The sequence below is a fragment of the Adiantum capillus-veneris genome, chromosome 18, assembly GCF_014529385.1.
Source record: "Adiantum capillus-veneris isolate H3 chromosome 18, ASM1452938v2, whole genome shotgun sequence".
Classification (NCBI taxonomy): domain Eukaryota; kingdom Viridiplantae; phylum Streptophyta; class Polypodiopsida; order Polypodiales; family Pteridaceae; genus Adiantum; species Adiantum capillus-veneris.
In genome coordinates this window covers 120,392,791-120,416,261 of record NC_140948.1, presented here as the reverse complement: position 1 = coordinate 120,416,261, position 23,471 = coordinate 120,392,791, and the positions used below count along the sequence as shown (strand labels likewise).

At 44.4% G+C, this 23,471-nt stretch overlaps 2 protein-coding genes across 3 annotated transcripts in view; both read left to right on the top strand.

Annotated features, from left to right (window-relative positions):
* The first annotated feature begins 266 nt into the window (after positions 1-266).
* LOC147436304 (histone acetyltransferase MCC1-like) overlaps positions 267-23,471 on the top strand; it is a 55,775-nt gene continuing 32,570 nt past the window's right edge. The window contains exons 1-2 of one of the 2 annotated variants that reach the window (XM_086489237.1): positions 267-387; positions 520-553. In XM_086489237.1, coding sequence (XP_086345363.1) covers positions 536-553 — 18 coding nt within the window. In that variant the 5' untranslated portion in view covers positions 267-387; positions 520-535. Of the gene's footprint in view, positions 426-519; positions 554-23,471 lie in introns of both variants that reach the window. The other variant, XM_086489236.1, reaches the window with a different exon arrangement.
* On the top strand, positions 15,617-22,303 carry LOC147436305 (uncharacterized). The gene is made up of 2 exons (XM_086488833.1): positions 15,617-15,867; positions 21,661-22,303. The coding sequence occupies exons 1-2, from the start codon at positions 15,617-15,619 to the stop codon at positions 22,220-22,222; spliced, it is 813 nt and encodes a 270-aa protein (XP_086344959.1). The 3' UTR covers positions 22,223-22,303.

Below are 23,471 nucleotides of genomic sequence, written 5' to 3'. Positions count from 1 at the left end.
TTGTCTTTTTTTGGCATGTAATTTGGACAAATTACATGCTAAGCACTAAAAGACGGATATACATTGTCAAAAAAGAATACAGATTAGGAAATCATGAACAATCCAGCTAAAATAGATACAAGGGTATTTTGGAAATTTTTGAAATTTGAGGGGTATTTTGGGAATCTCCACAAATTAGAGGGGTATTTTGGTAATCTTCCCTAAAAAATATGTGAAGCAATTTACCAATAGCATCCCCTGAGATTCCCTGTTTTTTAGGCCCTTTTGCCGACATAAATCGGCTCGAATAACCTCTCTTCCTCCTCTCCCTCCACTCTCTCTCTCTCTCTCTCTCTCTCTCTCTCTCGACCCCTCGGCCTGCGGAGATCTAGTTTTTGATTCGTACAGGTTCAGAATTTGCTGCTCATCGCCTTCTATTGATTCTGGTAACGCGCGCGCGCGCGCGCGCACACACACACACACACACAGAGAGAGAGAGAGAGAGAGAGAGAGAGAGAGAGAGAGGTAGTTTCCTTGCAGGGTCGATGAATGGGCTATGGATGGGGTGCATCAGGTACCCTTTTACATTCGAACACCGCAACATTTCGTAAAGTGTCTGTTTCGAGAGAGCAACAGTTCTTAAAGAGTGTGTCCGTTGCTTACACGCTTTGTTGTCAATCCTTAATGGGAAGCCACAAGCACTACCTGTTGCAGTAGCTTATTTAGCTGCTTTCATCATGTGGCCTATTTGTGCCAATATTAGTGAGTTGCTTTGTAGTGTCTATCAATCAATTGGTTTTATTAATGATAGAGCCCGGAGCTCGTCAGTTGCATTTTCTTGGCAATAGTAAGGAAAAGATTAAGTTTACGCCAATTGGGAATCCTTGAGTTGCTTTTTAATTTCTGTCAACCAATTCGTTCGATGAAAGATAGAGCCTTTAGCTTGTCAGATACTCTCTTAAAAAAGGACCTGGCATGATGATGCATATAGAGCGCGTTATGTCGAAGTTTCTGTTGGCATTTAGACCTTTCTTCAGTTTGTGAATGATTATCCAGGTTACACGGAAAAGACATGTCCTGCTCCTTTTGAACTAATTTATGTCTATAATCACCTTGTGCGCCTTTGCATCCTCATAGGCATTCGCGTACAGGATGTATGCATTTTGAAAGCGTTATGTTGAGGTTTCCGTTAAGAGTTTAGGGTGGTTGACTAAGGGTGGCATTTATGATGTGATGGTGATAACCAAGAGAGTACATAACGAAAATGAAATTGAGATGGAGTGCACATGCTTTTATCTTGTATAGAGGACGCAATGGGATGTATGCCTGTTGACATCATAGATGATTCTTACTTTAAAGACATGATAAAACTAGAGGGGATACCTTACCCAATTGTTTCTCCTTCTTATCAAGTTTTATTGTTCTTACCCATACCGCTATATCAGATAAAGATGAAATTTGATAGATTTGTGTGAAATGAAGGGGCATAAGAGCTTGTGACATTTGATCTTGTTAGTATCTTTCTCAATGTTGTCTCTTCAAATGCCGTTCAAAATGTAATTAATTCGTGCAGTACTTCAGAATTAAAGTCATGCTTGTATGTGCAAGTCCATCTTCTAATTTTCAAATAAACACCCCACTATTTGGGCTTCACAATTCGGTTTTATGGAGTGTTAACACTATTCCATCCATCTCTGTATATATGTTTAGTGTTTTCAACAATGGGTGTTCTTGCTCCTCACCAAGGTCTTGACTTACACGAAGCATAAACCTTCTATTTTGTACCAGTTCTTGCTCCTTCAGACAAATTAGAAAGTTGAAACTATGTCACAAAGTGATGATGTATCTCTACTGCACTCGATTGGAGCAGAGAAAAGCTGATCAGAAGCAAAATCTGAAAGGCCAATTTGGGCAGCCCACGAAATGTGGCATGAAGTAGGATGCGATTTTTGGGTGCTGATGTGGCAGGTGTATGGACTGATGACGTGGCACAACTTACAAAATTTGTAGACGTGCTAATTTTTACCCTTGGAGTTGCTGGTGCCAGTTGTGATTACAAATGAATTTTGATGTGCTTTTGAAGCACTGTTGCAACTAACAAATCAATGAGTTGCTCTAGAGATATACTTTTAAGTGCATTTGAGGGCAATTGCCTAGAAAAGAGAGGCCAGGTGCCACTAGTACTTAGATGGTATCAGATCAAGTGTGTGTGTGAAACCAGCTTGTAGGGCGGTAGACTTTAGCTTTCACCCGGTCTTTACTTGAACTTTATGACATAGAGAAACTTCACGAACAAACTTGTGACTGGAACTAACACTTCAAACAAAGCACGACTTGGAAGCTTGAGTGCTCCCAAGCAGACATCGACGCCCTATAGGCCCCAAAGACTGGCACCCCTTTGGTTATTTCTTTATTCTTATTAAACTTGGGAAAACTTGCAAATTCCTACGAGCTGTCCCGCTTTTACAGGGCTGAAAATGACCTACTCTAGCCCGATTTCGGCAGCATAACCGTAGTAGAAGGCTTTACAGACAAAATCCCCGTGCAAAAGGTGACTTATCCGGCGCCTTCGAGCACTTCCCCAAAACCTGGTGAGAACCTGCAACACTCTAAATTCTCTGTTTTTTGCCCCGGAAATGCACCAGATCACTGTGATCCCCTTGCTTCCCCTCTACTTTTGGGGATATTAGGGATCAATAAGGGTCGAGACCCTAAACTTGCAAAAACACACAACAGGCTGTAATTTACTGTTTCGGACTCCGTTTCGCTGCTGATCGCATCTGTAGCAAGCCCTCGAGATTTCGCACCTATAAGGTAACTTGTTCTTTGAATTGGACGAGATTTCTCATGCAAAATCTCTCCTAGTTCACTTGTACTTGCGGGGGACTAGCAATTAGCTAATCTAGTACCTGTGCAAGAGGCTCTTGCCTCGAAGGTCACGCATGAACCCACACAACTGTACATACAGATGAAAAGCCCTTGAGGGGGCATCACATTTTGTATTCAAAGGGGGGGAGGTGTGCACGAGAGCGGACTCATCGTGCTATAGAGAACAGGGCAGAAGGCAAGCTTTCCATTAAAGCTGTGATCACCTGCACCCACTACTCACACACACAATGGCTCACAATGAAGAAGAAACAACCCAAATCAGCCTTATCAAAATTGGGAGTCCCCTCTTCATGCCAAGTGTGGCATGCCGAGTGTGTCCCCTATGCCCATTTGAGTTAAATTCCTAGTATCCACCAACTAAAGTGTCGTGTGGGGCCTAAATGACTTTGAACTGAGCCTAGACACCCTTTTACTGCTCGGATTTCAGTGTCGATTGGCCTGACCATCTCGTGGCAACCTGCCCTTAGTGATTGCGGGTGAAACTTTTGGTGGTCGGTAGTTTCACACTGGCCATGCAATATCTGGCTATTTGTGACTTAAAAAAGAGGGTCCCAAAATTTAAATAAAAATCAAGGGAAAGAGACCAATAACTAAGGTTAGTGGTTGCCACAGCCTCGTGACATACCCCCTCTTGAAATTGCAACATCCTCGATTGCATGCCAGGTATACATGCCATAGGTGATTTAGTGTGGTTAGCACCCTTTTATCATCACATGTATCTGCAAGAAGGTCATGAAACATAGATACAAATGACTTAATGAAACCTTCATATATTAGGTGCAACAGAATGAATGTTTGCGCTTTGCTCAAGATGAGTGCTCCGAACTGTGCTCAAGGTTCCTTTTGTTCTTATGGAAGGTAGAGCGTTCCGTTCTTAATGAGAGAATGCTATGATCACAAACAAAATGAATGGACACTGTGCGTGCAAGTGTATGAGATTGAGAGATGGAGAGAGAAGAGAATACGACACCAGAGATGTTGTAAAACCCTCCTCCGAAGGCCCCACTCTCGTCGGCGAGAGTGGTCTACTTATGATTGCACAAACTGCTACAAACTGAATGCATGTGACTGATGCAAGTCTGGGCTATGTCGGCGATGACGACGGTGATGACGAAGTTGACCTAAGGGCTGAAATCTGCAATCTTTCTATTGCTGTCCAAAAACCCTATGGGCTGAAATCTGCTGCGGGTCCAAAAATGCTGATTCTTGGGGCTGTTTCTGTGGGTCTTTGTCGTTGAAAATCTGCAGGGTTAGGGCTGAAAATTGAGGTGTCTTTAGGCTGAAAACTGATGGTCTTTCCGGGCTGAATCTGCTACTTCTTTGGGCTGATCTTGATGGTCTTCTAATGCTGAAAATCGCTAGGCTGAAGACTGCAAAGGCCGCAATTTGCAAACACTGGATCTTCAGGAAACGCTAGGGTTGAAGTTTCCAAAAATGCTAGCTTGCTGTCTTGTCAAAAATGCTAGGAGTTGTGCTTTGATGGCGATGATGCTGATGCAAAAACGCTATGCTTGGGACTTGCTAGCGGCGAGGATCTGCTGATGCAAAAACGCTAAGGCAAGGTACTTGATGGAAAAACGCTAGCATGGGGGTTCTGCTGCTTGGAGGGAATCCACCAAGGCTTGGTCTTGCTGAGAAGTTGCCTGCTGAGCTCGGCTCCTGTTGCCTCTTCTGCCATTTAGTGCTAGCTCTAGTTTGCTTATATACAAACTTAGCAAAATTGCCCTACCTACTTTTGTTGGAAAGTTCCTTAAATTAATAAGTAAAAAATGCCATAAATAGGTAAAATAGGCTAAATGCACTGGAAAATTCCCTGATGGAATTTGATGAATTCTGATGGGAATGCTTATGATCATGCTGTGTGCAACCAGAGGATATGCATCTACACTAAGTGACTGGGCATGCACGGTCTACGAATAGACTCACAAAAGTGCCAGATCACTTCTAATCTAGACTGACTAGATTGACTGAACCCTGATCATGTTGTAGCTTGTCCACGAACACATAGGGTTGGATCTGTCACGTGACATCATACTTTTGTCATTTCCATCTATCATAGAAGTGAGCATTGTATCTTTAGCACTTGTAGAGCAGTGTACACTTCTAGTGCACTAAATCCGTACGTAGCTCCATTATTGCTCTGTTTCGAACACGTTGAGTTGGGGCATACATAGGTTGTAACCCAAAGGCCTCAAGGTAAAGCTGCAATACATTCGGTGAGACTAGCAGTTCACACTCTTCCATCCACTTTGCATCCATAGGTGGACTAGGTCCTGAACTTCACCAAATACTGTCGTGGCATACATAGGTTGTAACCCAAAGGTTTCAAGGTAAAGCTGCAATACATTCGGTGACTCTAGCAATTCACACTCTTCCATCCACTTTGCATCCATAGGCGGACTAGTTCCTGAACTTCACCAAATACCGTCGTGCGATTTTTCTATTAACTTTTCTTTCCTTTTGTGCCAAAATCTGCTCAGGTACTAAGATCTCATCAAGTTTCTCAACTTTTGGTTGATCCTCATCTGTCATGTCTTCTGGCACATTAGCCATGAAGGGTCTTAGAAGACTCACGTGAAAAGCATTATGAATCTTCCAAGTGTCAGTCAATTTCAGCCACTTTACCACACCCCGTCTCGTGTGTCGTGCATCTCTTTCAGTTCAGTTGCTATTTGAAGTGCTTAAAGTTGTTCAGTTTGTTCTTTTCCGTTGGCACATGGTGCTTGTCCCCGTGATAATGATCTCGTCAAGTACTTGAAAAGGCCCATAGTAACGCATGCTGAACTTGGGAAAGAACCTTTCCTTGCCCTTCATCTTTGTTAACCTTGCCTTTTCAAACAGTAGGTGAAAACAACAATTCCCGTCGATGATGATCAAGGACCCTTTTTTGCTTTGCCTGAGTCTTCTCCAAGGTAAGCTTGATTTTCTTATACCATTCATTCATGCTCTCAACATATCGATTTGCTTCAAAAATCTTGTCCTTTTTGTGTGCAAAATGGGAGGAATTTTTTTGCCACCCTCAACAATCTCAAAAGGTATCTTGCCTGTTGACAAATGCAACGTATTGTTGTATGCATACTCAAGCGTGGGTAGATATTGTTCCCACTTGCCCTTATCATGTGACACATAACATTTCAACAGATCTAAGACAATAAAATTAGTCTCTTCTGACTGTCCATTAGTTTGTGGATGAAATGAAGAGGAAAACTTGAGCATAGTGCCCATGTTTTTACTCAAAATAGGCCGGTTATACAAGGATCACGATCACTGACAATAGACTGTGGTATACCATGGTTACTTAAACACATTGTACATAAACAATCGTGCCATCAAATCATATTTTATCTTCTTCTGGACAGGAATAAGATGGGTCTGTTTGTTGAACTTGCAATAATGGTCCATATACCATCATTCCTTGTCGGCGTTCTTGGAAGATAAAATCCCTAGCCGTAGTTGCCCATGGTCTATCTGGAATAGGCAGTGGCTGTAACAATCTTGGTGCTTTTTGCCTATCAAACTTGACCTTTTTGCAAATCATGCATGCTCGCAAAAAGGCATCCACACCTCTCCTCAAAGTAGGCCAGTAAAAGAACGTCTACCGCTTTCACTGTTGCATCTATACCACTGCCCTACATATGGTGGTACATGGCTTTCTACTGTGATTTTATGTCTCAATGGCCTATTAACACATAGTCTGCCATGCATCATCATAAACCTGAGGAAATAGTGCTCATGGCGTTGCACATTTTGCAACTGTTCAAAGATCCTTGCAAAATCTTCATCAATAACATACTGTTTCTTTATGCCATCAAGCTCATGATGATGAGGAATTGACACAATTGATAGCGCATCAACCACAACATTCTTCTTGCCTTCCACCTGCAGAATTTGAAAGTGGAAGATAGAGAGAATGTTTGCCCATTGCATATGCTTTTCCGATAACTTTGACTGTATCAAGAAGTATCGCAAGGTTTGATAATCTGTTTGGACAACAAAATCAACACCTCGCTTTGGAACTCTTTGGCTTTTCCTCTGCTTGATCATTACACTTTGTTGGGGCACTTGGCAAGCACATGCCTAGTTCCCTGCATCCGTAGCATTTTCCCTCTTTGTAGTACTCGATGCGCCGCTCTGTTGACAATCGAGGGCCCAAAGGTTTCTTTTATTGTTTCTTTCCCTTCTTCCTATTAACGTTGTTTGGTTCTTGTCCGGTCCCGACTGCCACAAGTCTGTCTGTAGGGTAAGTAAGCGTGTTTGCAAGCATTGCAAACCCCTGTTTGGCATGTACCATGAGCCACTGCATGGACTCAGACTTCTGTAGACAATAACTCTGTATCTCTTCAGGGGGTTCGCAACAGAACCACGTAACTTGTTACTTGAAGGCGATCTTCTTAAAGGAAGAGACATGTAGAAAAGTCTCCTAAAATCTTTGTGTAACAAACTTGGACACTCCAAGTCAAGATTCTACCGCGACACAGCAAAGATTCATCTCAAAGCAGTTTACAATTTACAATTTATCTGACACGGCATGGCGGAGTTCTGTGCCAAGGGATATTGGCCCCAAAGACTGACGCCCCTTTTGGTATTTCTTTTTGTATTAATCTGTGTTCAAAGTACAAGAGAGAGTGGGAGGGTTCTCACTTTCAGACTCTGCGTCGAGATGCTCTGAGGAGTGAGGGCCCTGTCCACTTATTTATTGGTTACAAGGGATGCCCAAAAGCAGAGCCCCAAAAGCTGTCAATTTTAGAAGCCACTTAAAATAAAGCAACTAATCCCAAAAGCTTCTCAATCAACTTGCGTAGGCTTTTTAGCAACGCAAAAGCAAGTATTTCGTACAGCGGCGTTGCAAATCACGGAATTTTCGTACGCATGCCACGTCAACTTGTCAGCGGGAATCACGTCGGAAAATCCGGGTCTGCCATGTCAGCATTCTTCCCGCGTTTCTCGGTGCTGCCAGTCGGGGTGTGTGCTCTGCTGCCCCACTTCAAAGTGTGTCCAGGGCCATGCAACGTCACCCATTTAAGCATTGTAATCGCCCTCGATTACGTCTGCAAAATAGATAGAAGCCATAAATTGTCTTAGTAGACACCGAGTGTTAGTACCGACGCACTAGGAACACTCATCTAGCACATGTACCAATCGACTGTTTGCCCGATTAACTAATCCTTATTGCAATCATGTCTATAGAGATTTATCAGATCAAAATGCTGCAACCATTTCGTCTATCAGTTCCTGCACTTAAACAAGTCAAGTACAAATCAATATCATATTATGGGGAATTCCAAAACTTAGTCATTACAACAGAATACTGTCAGCCCACAGTATCCTTGAAATCCAATAGGGACATCAGTGACCTTAGTATCAAAAATCGGGGCAATCTGTTGACAAAGGAGCGGAGTGACTCCCCTCTCGTGCATACCCGCTGCACCAAATTCCGCCCAAGCTGAGATCGGGGTTCTATCGGAATAGACTATGCTAAACTGAATGCTTCAAGGTAAAGATTCACAATCTGAGGAGTATCTGCCAGGTCCTCCTCCTCCATCCACTTCGCATCCAATGCGGAATAGTTCTTGAATTTAACCAAGAACCGCCTTATCGCTTTACCTTTTATCTTTCTATCTTTATGTGCCAATATCTTAGGAACGAGTATCTCCTTTCTTTCCTCCACTTCGGGTTGCTCATCTGGCTCTCCATCATCGGGCACATCGCCTCTAAAAGGCTTCAGGAGACTCACATGAAAAGCATTGTGAATTCTCCAAGCATCGGGCAGCTTTAATCTAAAGGAGACATCATTTATCTTTTCGGTTATCTGGAAAGGTCTATAGTATCTCATGCTAAGCTTTGAAAAAAGCCGCTCCTTTCTCTTTTTCTTTCTTAGGCACGCCTTCTCAAAACGCAAGAGCACCCAATCGTTCTCCTTTAATTTCAAATAGCGACGATGTTGATCTGCTGCCTTTTTGTGTCTTTCCTGAGATTTTTGCAAAGCCCTCCGGACTTTGGCAAAAGCAGTGTTCAAGTCCCGTGTGTAGTGGTCGGCTTCAAAAATCTTATCTTAGGAAGGGTGGAACCTTCGTAGCACCTTCAATAATCTCGAATGGCGCCTTCCCCGTCGAAGAGTGAATCGTGTTATTGTAGGCGAATTCCACCAAGGGTAAATACTTTTCCCATTGATTAAATATTTTTTGGAGGCGGGTGGAAAGATGACAAGAACTGCAACCGTGTGCCAATGTTCTCCCAAATAGGCTTCCAAAACAAGCTCGTGAATCGGGGATCTATGTCGGAGACAATTGTCTTAGGCATGCCATGTAATCTGAATATCTGGGCAAAATGAACAGTCTCGCTAAGTGATCCGGCTTGACTGTTTTCTTCACTGGAAGGAAATGAGCTTGCTTGCTAAATCTGTCAATAACAATCCAGATACTATCGTGGCCACTTTGTGTCTTCGGGAGATAAAAAATGAAATCCATTGCAATACTTTCCAAGGGGTGGGTGGGAATGGGTAAAGGCTGTAACAATCCCTGTGCTTTATGCCTGTCAAACTTGACCTTCTTGCATACCAAGCAACTGCGTACAAAATCGTCCACGTCCGTATTGAGTCTCAGCCAAAAGAAGTATCTCTCCACACCTTTCAAGGTGGGTGGGAATGGGTAAAGGCTGTAACAATCCTTGTGCTTTATGCCTGTCAAACTTGACCTTCTTGCATACCAAGCAGCTACGTACAAAATCGTCCACGTCCGTATTGAGTCTCGGCCAAAAGAAGTATCTCTCCACACCTTTCAAGGTGGTATCAATGCCGCGGTGACCAGTAAATGGTGGATAGTGGCATTCGGTTAAAACCTTTTCCCTCAATGACTGTGTAACGCACAACATCGTTTTCTTCATCAAGTAGCTATCCCGAATGGAATATCCCGCTACTACCTTCCCATTCTGTATTCGACTGAATATATTTGCAAAATCTGTTGACGTTTTTAGACTACTAGGACACCCATCGAGCCCTTGAGTTTGTACAACAATTTGGCGTCGCCTCGTCTAGAGGATGGTTCTCAGCACATTCCAGGTGGCATCTTACTTGATAGGAGTTGTACAGACATGGTGGTCTACTCTGTTGGTACGCAGAGAAGCACCTGTGACGTGATTAAAATTCAAGACAATTTTCACGTCAACTTGGATATCAAATGAATATGCAACAGATGTCATCACGGCTTGGCATCGCTTGCAAATGACTGAGAACGATACATTGGAAGATTACTTATTTACCAGTGTGTTTGTTTCGGAAGATTTCTTGAAAGACCAGATTGCGCGGTTTGCCAAAAGAGAATCGAGACTATTGTCTGAACCAAAAGTCTGACTCTATTCAGAGACCTATGCAACATGCTAACGAACAATTTGGAACCCATGCCGGCTCATTGACTTATCTTATGGACAAGATAGTATCCACCTCAACAAGGCAAGAGTCCGCCAGATTGAAAAGAATGAATCAATGGAACCGGATGATAGCTCATTACAGGATTCTGGAGAATCAAAGGGTTTCGATGAACTAAGGGAACCAAATGCAAGTTCATCAAAGGATTCCAACGAAAGGAGATCAGATGATAATGCATCTTAGGGTTTCGATGATTGAGACCGACGTGCCAAGAGGGGAAGTGAAAGACGCTACCCACAGGTCTCAGGGCACAAGGAAAGAAAGGAAAAAGGGAATGAGCTGGTAGATCAAAGAATTTCCCAGACCTAGGATAAGATTTTTGAAGCATATCAGTATGATCTAGATCTGGATACTGCTTTTGCCAAGGTGCACAAGGCTCTTGAGAAGTTTCAAGCACGGCATAAGAGGGCAACCAATAAGATTCGACGCGACTTGCAACTGAAGGAAGATGATTGGGTGCTCTTATGGTTTAAGAAGGCACGCATAAGGAAACGAAAAGGAAAGGGGCGGCTTTTTCCAAAGCTAAGAATGACTATGGCCCTTTCTAGATTCAAGACAAGATAAATGATGTATCCTTCAGACTGAAGTTGCCAAAAACTTGGAAGATTCACAATGCCTTTCATACGAGTCTGTTGAAAAATTTCAAGGGTGAGGTGTCAGTCGACAGGGAGCTTGAGGAGCAGCCTGAAGAGCAAGAGAGCGAGCAAATACTCGTTCTGGAACAGATGTTGGCTCACCAGGAAAGGAAAGAGAAAGGTAAAGTGAACGACAGTTCTTAGTCAAGAACTATTCGACATTGAATGTGAAATGGATGGAGGAGGAGGACCTAGCAAATACCCCTCAGATTTGGAACTTTACCTTGACGCTTTTGGTCTAGCTTTGGCTAATTCCAAGAGTCCTCGGAGATTAGCAGGTTGAATTTGGTGCAGGCAGGACTGCACAAGAGAGGAGTTACTCCGCTCCTTTGTCACAGATTACTTAGAAAGAATAAAGTCACTGATTTTCCTTTGGATTTCGCAGATACTGATAGGTTGACAATATTCTACTGGATGACTTCATGAAATAAGTACTTCGACATGGGAATTCCTCGAAATTGATTCTGATTGATGAACACTCTAACATGTGACTGTGTTTGAGTGCACGACTGAAAGACGAATGACTGCAACATTCGGTCTTGACAATCTCTATGGACATGATCGCAATAAGGGTGTTAACTCGACAAAGGTAAGGTTCCGTGTGTATCTAGATGCGATTACTAAATACGTTGCTGGCAGTCACGGTCTAAGATTGAGAATGAATTTTTATGTGATTGATTTGATTTGAATGTGATGTGAACGTTCAGTGACCGTCGTCTTTGTACAAGTGTTGGATTTGTGTCGTCTAGTGCGTTGATACTTAGAGTTAGTGTCTATTGAACTGCTTTATGGCTTATGTCTGACTTTGCAGGCGTAATCGAGGGCGATTACATTTCTTTCAAGAGGGGGGTATGTCAAACTAATGACGTGGCGGTACTGTCCGGACACACAGCTTGATGACGTGGCATGACCACCTGTGAACGGAAAATGATGGCGTTACAGTGTGCTGTACAGACGGGCTGACATGGACAGCTGTACGGATTTTTCAAAATTTGCGCTCACATGTTGACGTGGCAGACAATGCGGATTTTCGCGTTTAGCACTAACAGCTGTCACGAGGACGTGGCAATTGCTAACTTGAGTTGTTGGTTTCTTTCCAATGATTTTTGTTTAATTTTTGGGACCCTCGTTTTGAAGTTGCAAATGGCTGGACATTGTATGGCCAGTGTAAAACAACCAATGACCGAGAGTTTCATCCGCAGTCAGGCAGGGAAGGTCACCACGAGTTGGTCGGGCCAATTGACACTGGAATCCGAGCAATAAAGGGGCGTCTGGGCTCAGTTCAAAGTTATTTAGGCCCCTCACGACACTTATAAGTTGGTGGGTACTAGGGAATTAACCCAAAAGAGGCAAACTGGACACTTGGCAGTTGTAGTCTGTAGAGCAATCTGTAGGACACCTCAGCTGGAGGGGCGCCCAAGAGAGAGTTTTTGTACATACAGTGTGTGAGTAGTGGGTGCAGGTGCTCACAGCTTTAATGAAAAGCTTGCCTTCTTCCCTTGCTCTATGTAGCGAGACGATTTGCTCGCGCGATCTCTCTCCCCCCTTTGCACATATGGTAATGCCCCACTAGTTGGGCTTCTCAGATGACCATGTATAGTTCTGCGGGTTTTATGCGCGTTTGCCAAGGCAAGAGCCTTCTGTACAGGAACCGGATTAGCTAATTGCTAATTCCCTTCAGGTACGCATAGTTCCATCGTGAAGGAATGCGAGAACGGAGAGTTTTCTCGCGTGAAAACTCGTTCGATTTACAGGGGAACTGTCCCATTGCGTGCGGGAGCACTTGAGACACGTGTAGGCGTGGCCGTTTTGCTCGAAACGGTCCAAAACAGAGAATTACAGCCTGTTGTGTTTTTCTGCAGGTTTAGGGTTTCGCACATAAACTGCAAGGAATTGCCAGGGAGCCTCGGAATGGCCTTGGGATGCATGTACAGGGCAGCAGGCACCTAACAGTGGCAAAACAGAAAATTACAGCACGCTGAAATTGACTCGCAGCTCACTGGAAAGCTTCCATACTTTCCTCCCATACGGCAAGGGAAAGTGTCCTTGACGTGTACTTTTGACCTACAGGGATTTTTGTGCTGTCATGCTAAGCGAAATACGATAAAAAACCTGCAATTACAACCATGGACAGCTTGATGAGGGTTAGATGAAAGAATTCGGACCGTTTATTTGCCAAGGGAGCCTCGGGAAAGCATTGGGTGCTTGTACAGGACAAATTAGAGAGATTTGCGTGAGGAATCTCGTCTAATTCAAGGCGCAAGTGACTCTACAGGTGTGAGAGCTCGAGGGCTATCCATAGAAGTGATCGGCACACGGATCGGAGCGCAAAACAGAGAATTCAGCGAGCTGTAATTTCTCGCCAGGTTTTGCAAAGTGCTCTAAAGTGCGCGGAAAGTCAATGTTTACTTGGGATTTTGTCCATGGAGACTTCTACTGTGGTTAGGTTGCCGAAATCGGGTTAAAGTAAAGGAATTTCAACCCGATAAAAGTGGGACAGCTTGTAGTAGTTTATAGGTTTTTCTTATTATACAGGTTTTTCTCAAGTATAATAAGAATAAAGAAATACCGAAAGGGGTGCTAGTCTTTGGGGCCAACAGGGTGTCGTTGTCTGCGTGGTAGCGCTCCAGTTGCCAGGCCGTGGTTTGTCATGAAGTGTTGAATTCGAGTCACATGCTTATTCGTGAAGTTCCTTTGTGTCCTAAAGTCAAAGTAAAGAATTTCGGGTGAAAGCCAAAGTCTTACCGCCCTATGGGCCGGTTTCAACAACTGCTAACGTGGCAGGCTGTACGGATTTTTGCTAATCGCGTTGATTGCTTCTTGGGCAGTTTTTGGACAAGATGCTTTTGAGTAAACTGCTTTTGAAGCTCTGCTTTTGGCATCCCTTGTAAACTTTATAAGAACCCTTGGGGCCTCACTCTGCAAGGCATCTGGACGCAGAGTCAAAGAGCAAAAGTCCCTCGGGAGTTGTACTTTGCAATGATTAATGAAAAATAAATACGAAAGGGGCGTTACTTTGGGGCCAATATCTTTGGCCCGGAACTACGCCAGGCTGTGTCGATTCTCTCTCTCTCTCTCTCTCTCTCTATTGAAGTTCTATGATTATGAAGTTTCTATTTGTGTGTTGCTATTGATTTCTCGCTTGGAGTGTCCAAGCCTGTTACAATCCCCAAGGAAAAAAAAAACCCTTTCTACGTCAAAATGTGTAACAAAGAAGCAATCTCTGGAAACTTTTGAATGAACCGCCGATAATACGAGCACAAACCCAATAAGCTTCGAACTTCATGTACATTCTTTAAATGTGGCCAATCTTGAATGGTCTCAACCTTGGCCGATAATGTGTCTGAAAAAGTGTATCGCTGGTAAGAAAAACTCGCTCTTTTTCCCATTAACCACCAGTCTCTGTTGCCATAGTGCTTGGAAAACCTGCAACACATGGTATTTGTGCTCTGCCTCACTCTTGGAGAACACGATGATGTCATTGAAAAAGGTGCCCACAAAAGATCGGTACCTAAAATCCTATTGAACGTTGTAGGAGCATTCGTGAGTCCGAAAGGCATCACCAAATACTCGTACAATCCAAAGAATGTCTTGAACGCGGTCTTGTATACATCTCCAGGAGCAATCCTAATTTGATGATAGCCACTTTTCAGGTCGATTCCGCTTAAACATGTGGAGCCCTGTAGTCTGTCCAAAATATCATCGATACCTGGGTATTGCCCATCTGTCTGTGGCATAGAAACAGGGGACGGGGGACGCGGTCCATTTATGTGGGGACATGACGGGGGACGTCGATACGGAGACGGGTACGCATTTTTGGGACGTGGGGACGTCCCTCACAGGGGACGGGGGGTGGGATGGGTCCGGGACGCACGTCCCCGGTGACACCGACAGATGGGACGCAGGCAGGGGGTGGGCTGCAGCCAACCGGGGGGTGGGATATTCAAATTTCAAACGTAGTTTACACGCCCACTTTTTGGGGGGGTTTTTCAAATTTCAAAAGCCCACTTTTGGGGGGACTTTCAAATTTCAAAAGCCCACTTTTGGGGGGCCTTTCAAATTTCAAAATTCAAAGTTCAAACCCCCATTTTGGGGGGAGCTCTTTCTACTTAAGAGCACCCAACTTCCAAGCCTCAAGGCTCATAGCCTCATAGTATCATATACCCAAGCCTCAAGGCTCAAGGCCACTTCCTTGAAGTTCCCATTGAAGTTCCTCTCTCTCTCTCTCTCTCTCTCTCTCTCTCTCTCTCTCTCCCATCAAGCTTTCTTCTACTCCTCTTTCCTTCTCTTCAACCCTTCTCTAATATCTATCATCAATGGCATCTCAAGATGGATCCCAAGCTTCTCTAAGCCCTCCTCCTTCTCCTTCCTGCGGCCCCGCCGCCGCTTCTCAACCCCCTTCCTCGCGGACTTCACATGGACATGGTGGAATGAGGTGATTGCTCCCAAGTCCGGTGTTGGAGGTGGACGCAAGCCGTGGAAGTGTTGCCGTTGTGGCTACGAGCGCAATGGTTCTGTGAGGAAGTTGCACGGCCACTTCCTTCACGAAAAAGGACATCAAGTTCAATTTTGCCCGCAAACCGGCTCGGAAGAGGAGAAGCAAAAGCTCCTAAACCTTGAGAAGACTCTTGCGGATATAGAAAAAGCCAAGAAGAATCGTACCAAGCGTCGCACGGTGAATCCGAGGGAGATGGCCACGGTGGCTTTTATCCGAGCATCGGCATCCCCTTCTTCGGCATCATTTTGTGCATCAACCGGCACCGACGGTGACCGCCCATCTCCACTCTCTACCAACCCTTCATCGTCATCTGCCCCTCATTTTCGTCCACCCAAGCGGCAAGCAACTCTTGGAGATAGTTGGAAACCTGCCTTGAAAGAGGAGGTAGATGTCGCCGTAGCAAGATTTTTCTACCACGACCATATTGCTTTCAATGCAGCGCGGTTGTAAGGTGCAGCAGAATGAATGTTTGAACTTTGCTCAAGATGAGTGCGCCGAACTGTGCTCAAGGTTCCTTTTGTTCTTATGGAAGGGAGAGCCTTCCGTTCTTAATGAGAGAGTGCAATGATCACAAACAAAGTGAATCGACACTGTGCGTGCAAGTGTATGAGACTGAGAGATAGATAGAGAAGAGAAATACGACACCAGAGACGTTGTAAAACCCTCCTCCGAAGGCCCTACTCTCGTCGGCGAGAGTGGTCTACTATTGATTGCAGAAACTGGTACAAATTGAATGCATGTGACTGATGCAAGTCTAGGCTATGTCGGACGGTGATGGCGAGACCGATCTAAGGGCTGAAATCTGCTGCTCTTTATCTGCTGTCCAAAACCGCTAATGGGCTGAAATCTACTGTGGCTGAAAATGCTATGGAAAACGCTGATTCTCTATTGGTCTTTATGGCTGAAACTGATGGTCCTTTAGGGCTGAAACTGATGGTCTTTGAGGGCTGAAATTGCAGGTCTTCATTGCTGAAAATCGCCGTGTCTAACTGCTGCAAATCTGGAAACGCTAAGCATTATGAAAAACGCCAGGGCTGCAATCTGGAAACCCTAGGCTTGGGAAAAACGCTAGGTGCTGAAGTGTGTGGCGATGGGTTGCTGATGCCAAAAAAGCGAAAGCAGGGACTGTATGGCGATGAGGTTTGATGGAGAAAAGGCTAGGTACTAAGTCCTTCTTGCTTGGAGGGATTTCGCCACCAAGGGGTTCTTGCTTGAGAAGTTGCCTTTTGAGCACTGGTGCTCCTGCTGCCTCTTCTGGCAATTAGTGCTAGTTTAGGTTTGCTTATATACAAACTTACTCAATTTGCCCTACCTACTTTCCAACAAAAGTCACTTAAAAATAATAAGTGAAAAATGTCAAAAATAGGGAAAATAGGCTAAATGCATTGGAAAATTCCCCTGAAGGATTGTGATGGGAATGCTTATGATCATGTTGTGCGCAACCAGAGGATATGCATCTACACTAAGTGACTGGGCATGCACGGTCTGCGAATAGACTCACAAAAGTGCCAGATCACTTCCTATTCTAGACTGACTTGACTGAACTAAACCCTGGTCATGCTGTAGCTTGTCCACGGACACATAGGGTTGGATGTGTCACGTGACATCCCCTCCTTTTCAAAGTGAGGTACTAGTACCGAACTGTATGGCGTCGAGGGAGATCCAATAGCATCCGGAATTCATAAAGGTTTGCAATGCCTTCTTCTTTGGGCCGCGCCGAAAGCAACTCAAAGTCTTTTGGGGTTCCTTCGATGCTTCAACTTCGTCTAGAGTCATGCTTCTTTCTTCTTCAAGAATCTCCATGGCTGAAAATTCCTGAAACCATTTCCAACACAAAACCATGAACGTACCTATTCCATGTAAAGTGACTGGGAAAAATCTTGTCTTCCTCAAAGACTGTGCATGCAATGTAGAGGAGCAATTAGACGGAGTGCCAAACCGTTTACCACACACACGCAAACAATGAGATCGAATCTGTCTCTTATGATCTAAAGCAATCAATTGTGGCAATTCGCAACGGAAATGCCCATGCTTGGGGCTCATACTTTCATGTGCTCTTTCTACGAATGTGTCATGCCAAGGAAGAGACATGGAATGTGACTTCCTCACATACATACTTTTCAGCTTTTCATGAACAATCCGCATGCATTCGTGCTCATTCATGAGTGAAACGTGCTCAACGTACAATATGTCATGCTTAGAAAAAGGGATCACATAAAGACGTTGACTAAAAGATAGGAAACGATCACGAATGAAACACTCGAACAATGCGTGCCTACTAATCATGTGTACACATAATACTTCCTGTGACGGTTCTTTGGACCTAGGCTCGAGAGCCAAGATCGAGTCTTCGTGAAGGGGTTCTTTGGACCTAGGCTCAAGAGCCAAGAGGTTCTTCCTGATTGGTCGTCTTTGCAATGAGGTTAGCTTCACTAGAGAAAGTATCCACTAACACATCATCCTTGTGAACAATCACATCATCTTCATGCAAATCATCATGCTTGTGAGAAATCACATCTTGATCATGCAAATCATCGTGCTTATCATTATCATCCAAATCATCATGCTTATCATTGTCATTCAAATCCTGTGTGTCATGCTTTGGAGAAGAAGAGACTGAGAGAGTCTCCTTCTCCTGAATCAGTTCAATCTTGTCCTGCACATTAGCAATGAGAGAGGGAGAATGAACAACTTGCTCTCCACGAATGACAATGGGAGAGTCACTTTTGACATTAAGGGTGAAAGTGTTAGCCTTCCAATCAATGAGAGGGTTATACTCACGAAACCATCGAATGCCCAAAATCATATCACATCCTTAGAGAGGAGAGACTAAAAAATTTCTACGAAAAGCAGCTTGTTGAATTGTAAACAATACACCAAGACACTCTTGCGTGATGAGAGAGTCCATACCGGGAACAAAGCCAGAGACCTCGAGAGAAGATTTCTGACTAACCTCTAGGCGGGCTTTCTCAACAAGAGAGGGGCTGATCACATCATGCATACTACCTGGGTCAAAGAATATGACAAAACGGTGCCCCGTCATATGACCATAACATTTAATGAGAGAATCATCAATGGGAGAGTCAGGAGAAACTTGGGGCATACTCTTGTTATCATTAATTGCATTGACCGAGGAAGTGGGTTCTGTGGATTCTTTAGATTCATTTGATTCAAGCTTAGGACATGTTCTATTTATGTGACCCTTAATGTGAATGAAAACAACGATCTTCCTTAGAATAAGTGCTTTGCTCTTCCGACGTGATGTATCCTCCTACAATTCCTTGTGCTACCTTTTCATATGGAGTAAGCTTAGGTTTAGCAATTGTGTTAGACTTACCCTTAGGTTCATTGGAAGAATTCTTTTCTGAGAGACTGTTGGAAGATCTGTTAGAAGAGTTACCATTCTTACCGTTCTTATCGTTTTGAGGGTTCTGAGAAGTCTGAGAGGTACTTGTGGAAGTCTTTTTCTCCTTAGGCTTTCCCTTGTCGTGCTTCATCTCCTGTGCGAGAGCAATCGCTACCTCCTTGTTGAGATCGATTGGGTTGAAGACCTCTACATCAAACTTGATATAGTCGTCTAACCCAAAAAGGAATGCCTCTTTGCGTTCATCATCCGACTTGCGTCATTGGGTACCTAGGTGCAAAACACGATTAGAGAAAGACATAACCGGCATACCATTTTGCTTGAGAGCGCGCCAATCGTCCTTCAATCGTGCGAGGTACTGAGGTGGCATAAACCGCGCCTTGAGCTTGTCTTGGAAATCAGCCCAATTGAAGGAAAGGGGCGTGAATTCGTCGGCTTCCTCTAGGTGCGCGGCTAACTGTGCCTCTTGTCATGCGTGGTACCAATTGATGGCATCACCGGCAAGGTACATGGCTGCCGTCAAAACTTTGCTATTTCCTGTCTTCTTAGTTGTCGCAAAATAAGCTTTAAATTGATGCAACCAAGAATGAATAACCGTAGCATCCATCTTACCATCATACTTACTGAAAGTCAACTTCTTTGTGACTAGGTTGTTGGAATCCGAATCGTGGCTTGCGCCACTTGAGGAACTCCCACGATCTTTGACTAATTCGGACTTCGAGGCAAGTACTTGTCGAACCAATTCTTGAGTGCGGAGTTCTCTTTGAGCCTCACGCTCAGCTTCCAAGGCCGCTCGTCTTACTTGAGATTCCTCTTGTCTTTGTGCTTTCCTTTCTTTTTCGTTCATCGCGCTCGTGTTCCCAGGCAATGCGAGTCGCTTCTTGTTGTATGGCAATTCTTTCGTTGCGTTCTTCGCGCTCGCGTTCCAAGGCAATGCGAGTCGCTTCTTGTTGTATTGTATTTCTTTCGTTTCGTTCTTCGCGCTCGCGGTCCTTGGCTTCCCATCGTTCTGCTTTTCTTTCTAGTTGTGCCATCATCTCCATCATCGACTTGACCATCACCTCCATAGAATTTGGTGCAACTCGTGGCGTAGATGGGGAAGGGGGAGGGTCGGAAAAACCTCTTGGTGGGGAAAATTCTTCTTTGCCTCTCTCATGCTCATCACCTCTAAGCGAAGTATCCATTCCGCTTCGAGTGATGACCATGCACTATGATCTTTGGTTCTCAAGTTCACGAGGAACTTGGGTTCTTGTGGGTCTTGGGTTCTTGAGGGTCTCGAGGTTCTTGAGGTTTTCTTTCGCTTGCAAACCGTGTTAGAGAAGGATCTTCTCTTCACCCGAGTTCTTCCCTTTTCCGCAGGCGCACTCCTTGGCGGCCTTGCGCTCACACCAAGGTTGCTTTTTCCCACCTCACTCGATTGGCCAGCCGCTAAGTGCATGGTCCGCTCTCAATGAGTGAAAAGAGGCACAAGGGGAGGTTGGACAAGCCCTTCTTTCCTGGGATTCCTGTCACTCTTCAAAAACACGATTAGGAATCGACACGCCCAAGCGAACTTGGGTTCGTGCGACCGCAACAAGCAAAAAAATAAATTCTTGTGATTCTTTCCTCGAGTGATACAGAACACTGCCAAAGCTCTGATACCAATGTTAGGTGCAGCGGAATGAATGTTTGAACTTTGCTCAAGATGAGTGCTCCGAACTGTGCTCAAGGTTCCTTTTGTTCTTATGGAAGGGAGAGCCTTCCGTTCTTAATGAGAGAGTGCAATGATCACAAACAAAGTGAATGGACACTGTGCGGAGATAGATAGAGAAGAGAAATACGACACCAGAGACGTTGTAAAACCCTCCTCTGAAGGCCCCACTCTCGTCGGCGAGAGTGGTCTATTATTGATTGCACAAACTGGTACAAACTGAATGCATGTGACTGATGCAAGTCTAGGCTATGTCGGTGTCGACGACGGTGATGGCGAGACGGATCTAAGGGCTGAAATCTGCTGCTCTTTATCTGCTGTCCAAAAACGCTAATGGGCTGAAATCTGCTGCGGCTGAAAATGCTATGGAAAATGTTGATTCTTTGCTGGTCTTTATGGCTGAAATGGGTGGTCCTTTAGGGCTGAAACTGATGGTCTTTGAGGGCTGAAACTGCAGGTCTGCATTGCTGAAAATCGCCATGTCTAACTGCTGCAAATCTGGAAACGCTAAGCATTATGAAAAACGCCAGGGCTGCAATTTGGAAACGCTAGGCTTGGTAGGCTTGGGAAAAACGCTAGGTGTTGAAGTGTGTGGCAATGGGTTGCTGATGCCAAAAACGCCAGAGCAGGGACTGTATGGCGATGAGGCTTGATGGAGAAAAACACTAGGTACACGAAGGGGTTCTTGCTTGAGAAGTTGTCTTTTGAGCACTCGTGCTCCTGCTGCCTCTTCTGCCAATTAGTGCTAGTGTGGGTTTGCTTATATACTAACTTACTCAATTTGCCCGACGTACTTTCCAACAAAAGTCACTTAAAAATAGTAAGTGAAAAATGTCAAAAATATGGAAAATAGGCTAAATGCACTAGAAAATTCCCCTGAAGGATTCTGATGGATTCTGATGGGAATGCTTATGATCATGCTATGTGCAACCAGAGGATATGCATCTACACTAAGTGACTGGGCATGCACGGTCTGCGAACAGACTCACAAAAGTGCCAGATCACTTCCTATTCTAGACTGACTTGACTGAATTGTAGACTGGTCATGCTGTAGCTTGTCCACAGACACATAGGGTTGGATGTGTCACGTGACAGCGGTAAGCCAAGCTAAACTTTAATCTTTAGTTTATACAATGTATATCACTCAAGTCTTATTTACACTTTTTTTTTTTGACATAAAAGATCTCCATATTTTAAAGAAATGACACGGAAGATCGGAGAGTTTGAACCTACATATGTTTCTCTCTCTTCGGAGAGCTTGCGCACCACTCTTCTTGATAGGGAGAAAATCATGGTGGAGGCGGCATGTGCATCCACAAGGGCTTCATGGAAGAAGAATGGGGTATTCCTCATTGTGGATGGGTGGAGTGATACCCGTCGCCGCTCCATTCATGGCGTGGTGGCATATTCTCGGGGGGAGATGTATTTCATTGACTCCCATGATGCATCGAGGACTGGGAAGAGTGCTCAAGTACTTGCATCGGAGTGGGCGCTTACCATTGAGAAGGTGGGAAAGCATGATGTCATTGCCATCGTCACCGATGGAGAACATAGTAATCGTGCCGCGGGAGCCATCATCAAATCCCTTTATCCACAAACCACAGTCACATATTGCATGGATCATTGCCTCAACAATCTTCTCAAAGGTATATGTGCCTTGGAATGGATTTCCCCCGTCATTGAGCATGCGAATTCAACGGTGACTTTTGTCAATAATCATGAAAAGGTAACCATTAAGTGTTAACCAATCTTATTTCAACCCGAATCTAATTTTAAAATGGAAGGCCAATTCTCGTTTTGAATGTTGAAACTTGATTTTTCTAAATAGGTGAGGGTTGAATTTTCAAAGAGGTCAAAGCTAGCTCTTTTCAAATACTTGGAGACTCGCTTCACCTACAACTTCATTATGCTCCATCGCTTGAGTTCATGTAGTGGGGCATTAAGGGGACTCTTCATTAGTGATGAGTTCTTGGCAATGCCCGAGTCAAAAAGTGTCAACGGAGTGGCATGCCGAGCACGGGCCGACATGCCAGAATGGTGGAAGTAAAGACAATCTCCAAAATGGTGAAGCCTATCATCCACCTGTTGCGGGTGTTGAATTCCATGAAGCCTTGCATCGGCAAGATATATGAGGCCATGGACACCATGATTGACTCTCTTGAAAAACTTGTGACCGACCCCGATAGGTATTCACGTCGCACGAGTCACTTTTAAGTTTTCCCTATGCTTTACAAGTTTACTCTCTTGAGTTTTAACTTTGTTTTGAATCTTCATAACGTAGGTACGAGGAGATCCAAGAATTGTGTGTGTCAAGGTGGAATGCCTACTATTCTCCTCTTCATTGCGGCCGCTTATGTAGTGGATCCACAATTCCAACAAGGGAACCAATGGAAGGACAAAGAGGTGATGAATGGTTGGCAAACCATCCTTGCGCGCCTTGTGCCCGACCCAAAGGAAAGGACCGAGATTCGGAGGCAAATCAATGTCTACAGAAATGGAAAGAGAGAAATTGTCACATGCCCGATGCACAAGCATTTCGCTTTGAGATGGGGAGTGCTCTTTGGTGGGAGGAGTTTGGGGCGGGATTGGGCGGTTTACAGCATTTGGCTATTCGCATTCTTAGCCAAGCATGCACTACGAGTTGCTTGGAGCAACCATGGAGTGTGTATGCTCATGTAGCCTCAAAGAAGAGGAATCGTCTTGATGTGCAGAGAGCCAATGATCTCATATATGTCTCATCAAATTTGAAGATGCTTTCCAAGTCAGACCAAAGTGATGATTTCGCGGAGTGGGCACTTGTTGAGGATGATCCTATCCGAGAGACACAGATAGATGCAGCGGTGCCAGAGGCAGAGATTGAGACAACACCACTTGAGGATGACTTTTTGGATCAAATGGACTATGCAGAGTCTAGAGTCTAGATCTCTTGAGTCTCGAGTCTCGACTTCTGACTCGAGTCCTTCCCTTTTTGACTTCCATTTATGCTAAACTCT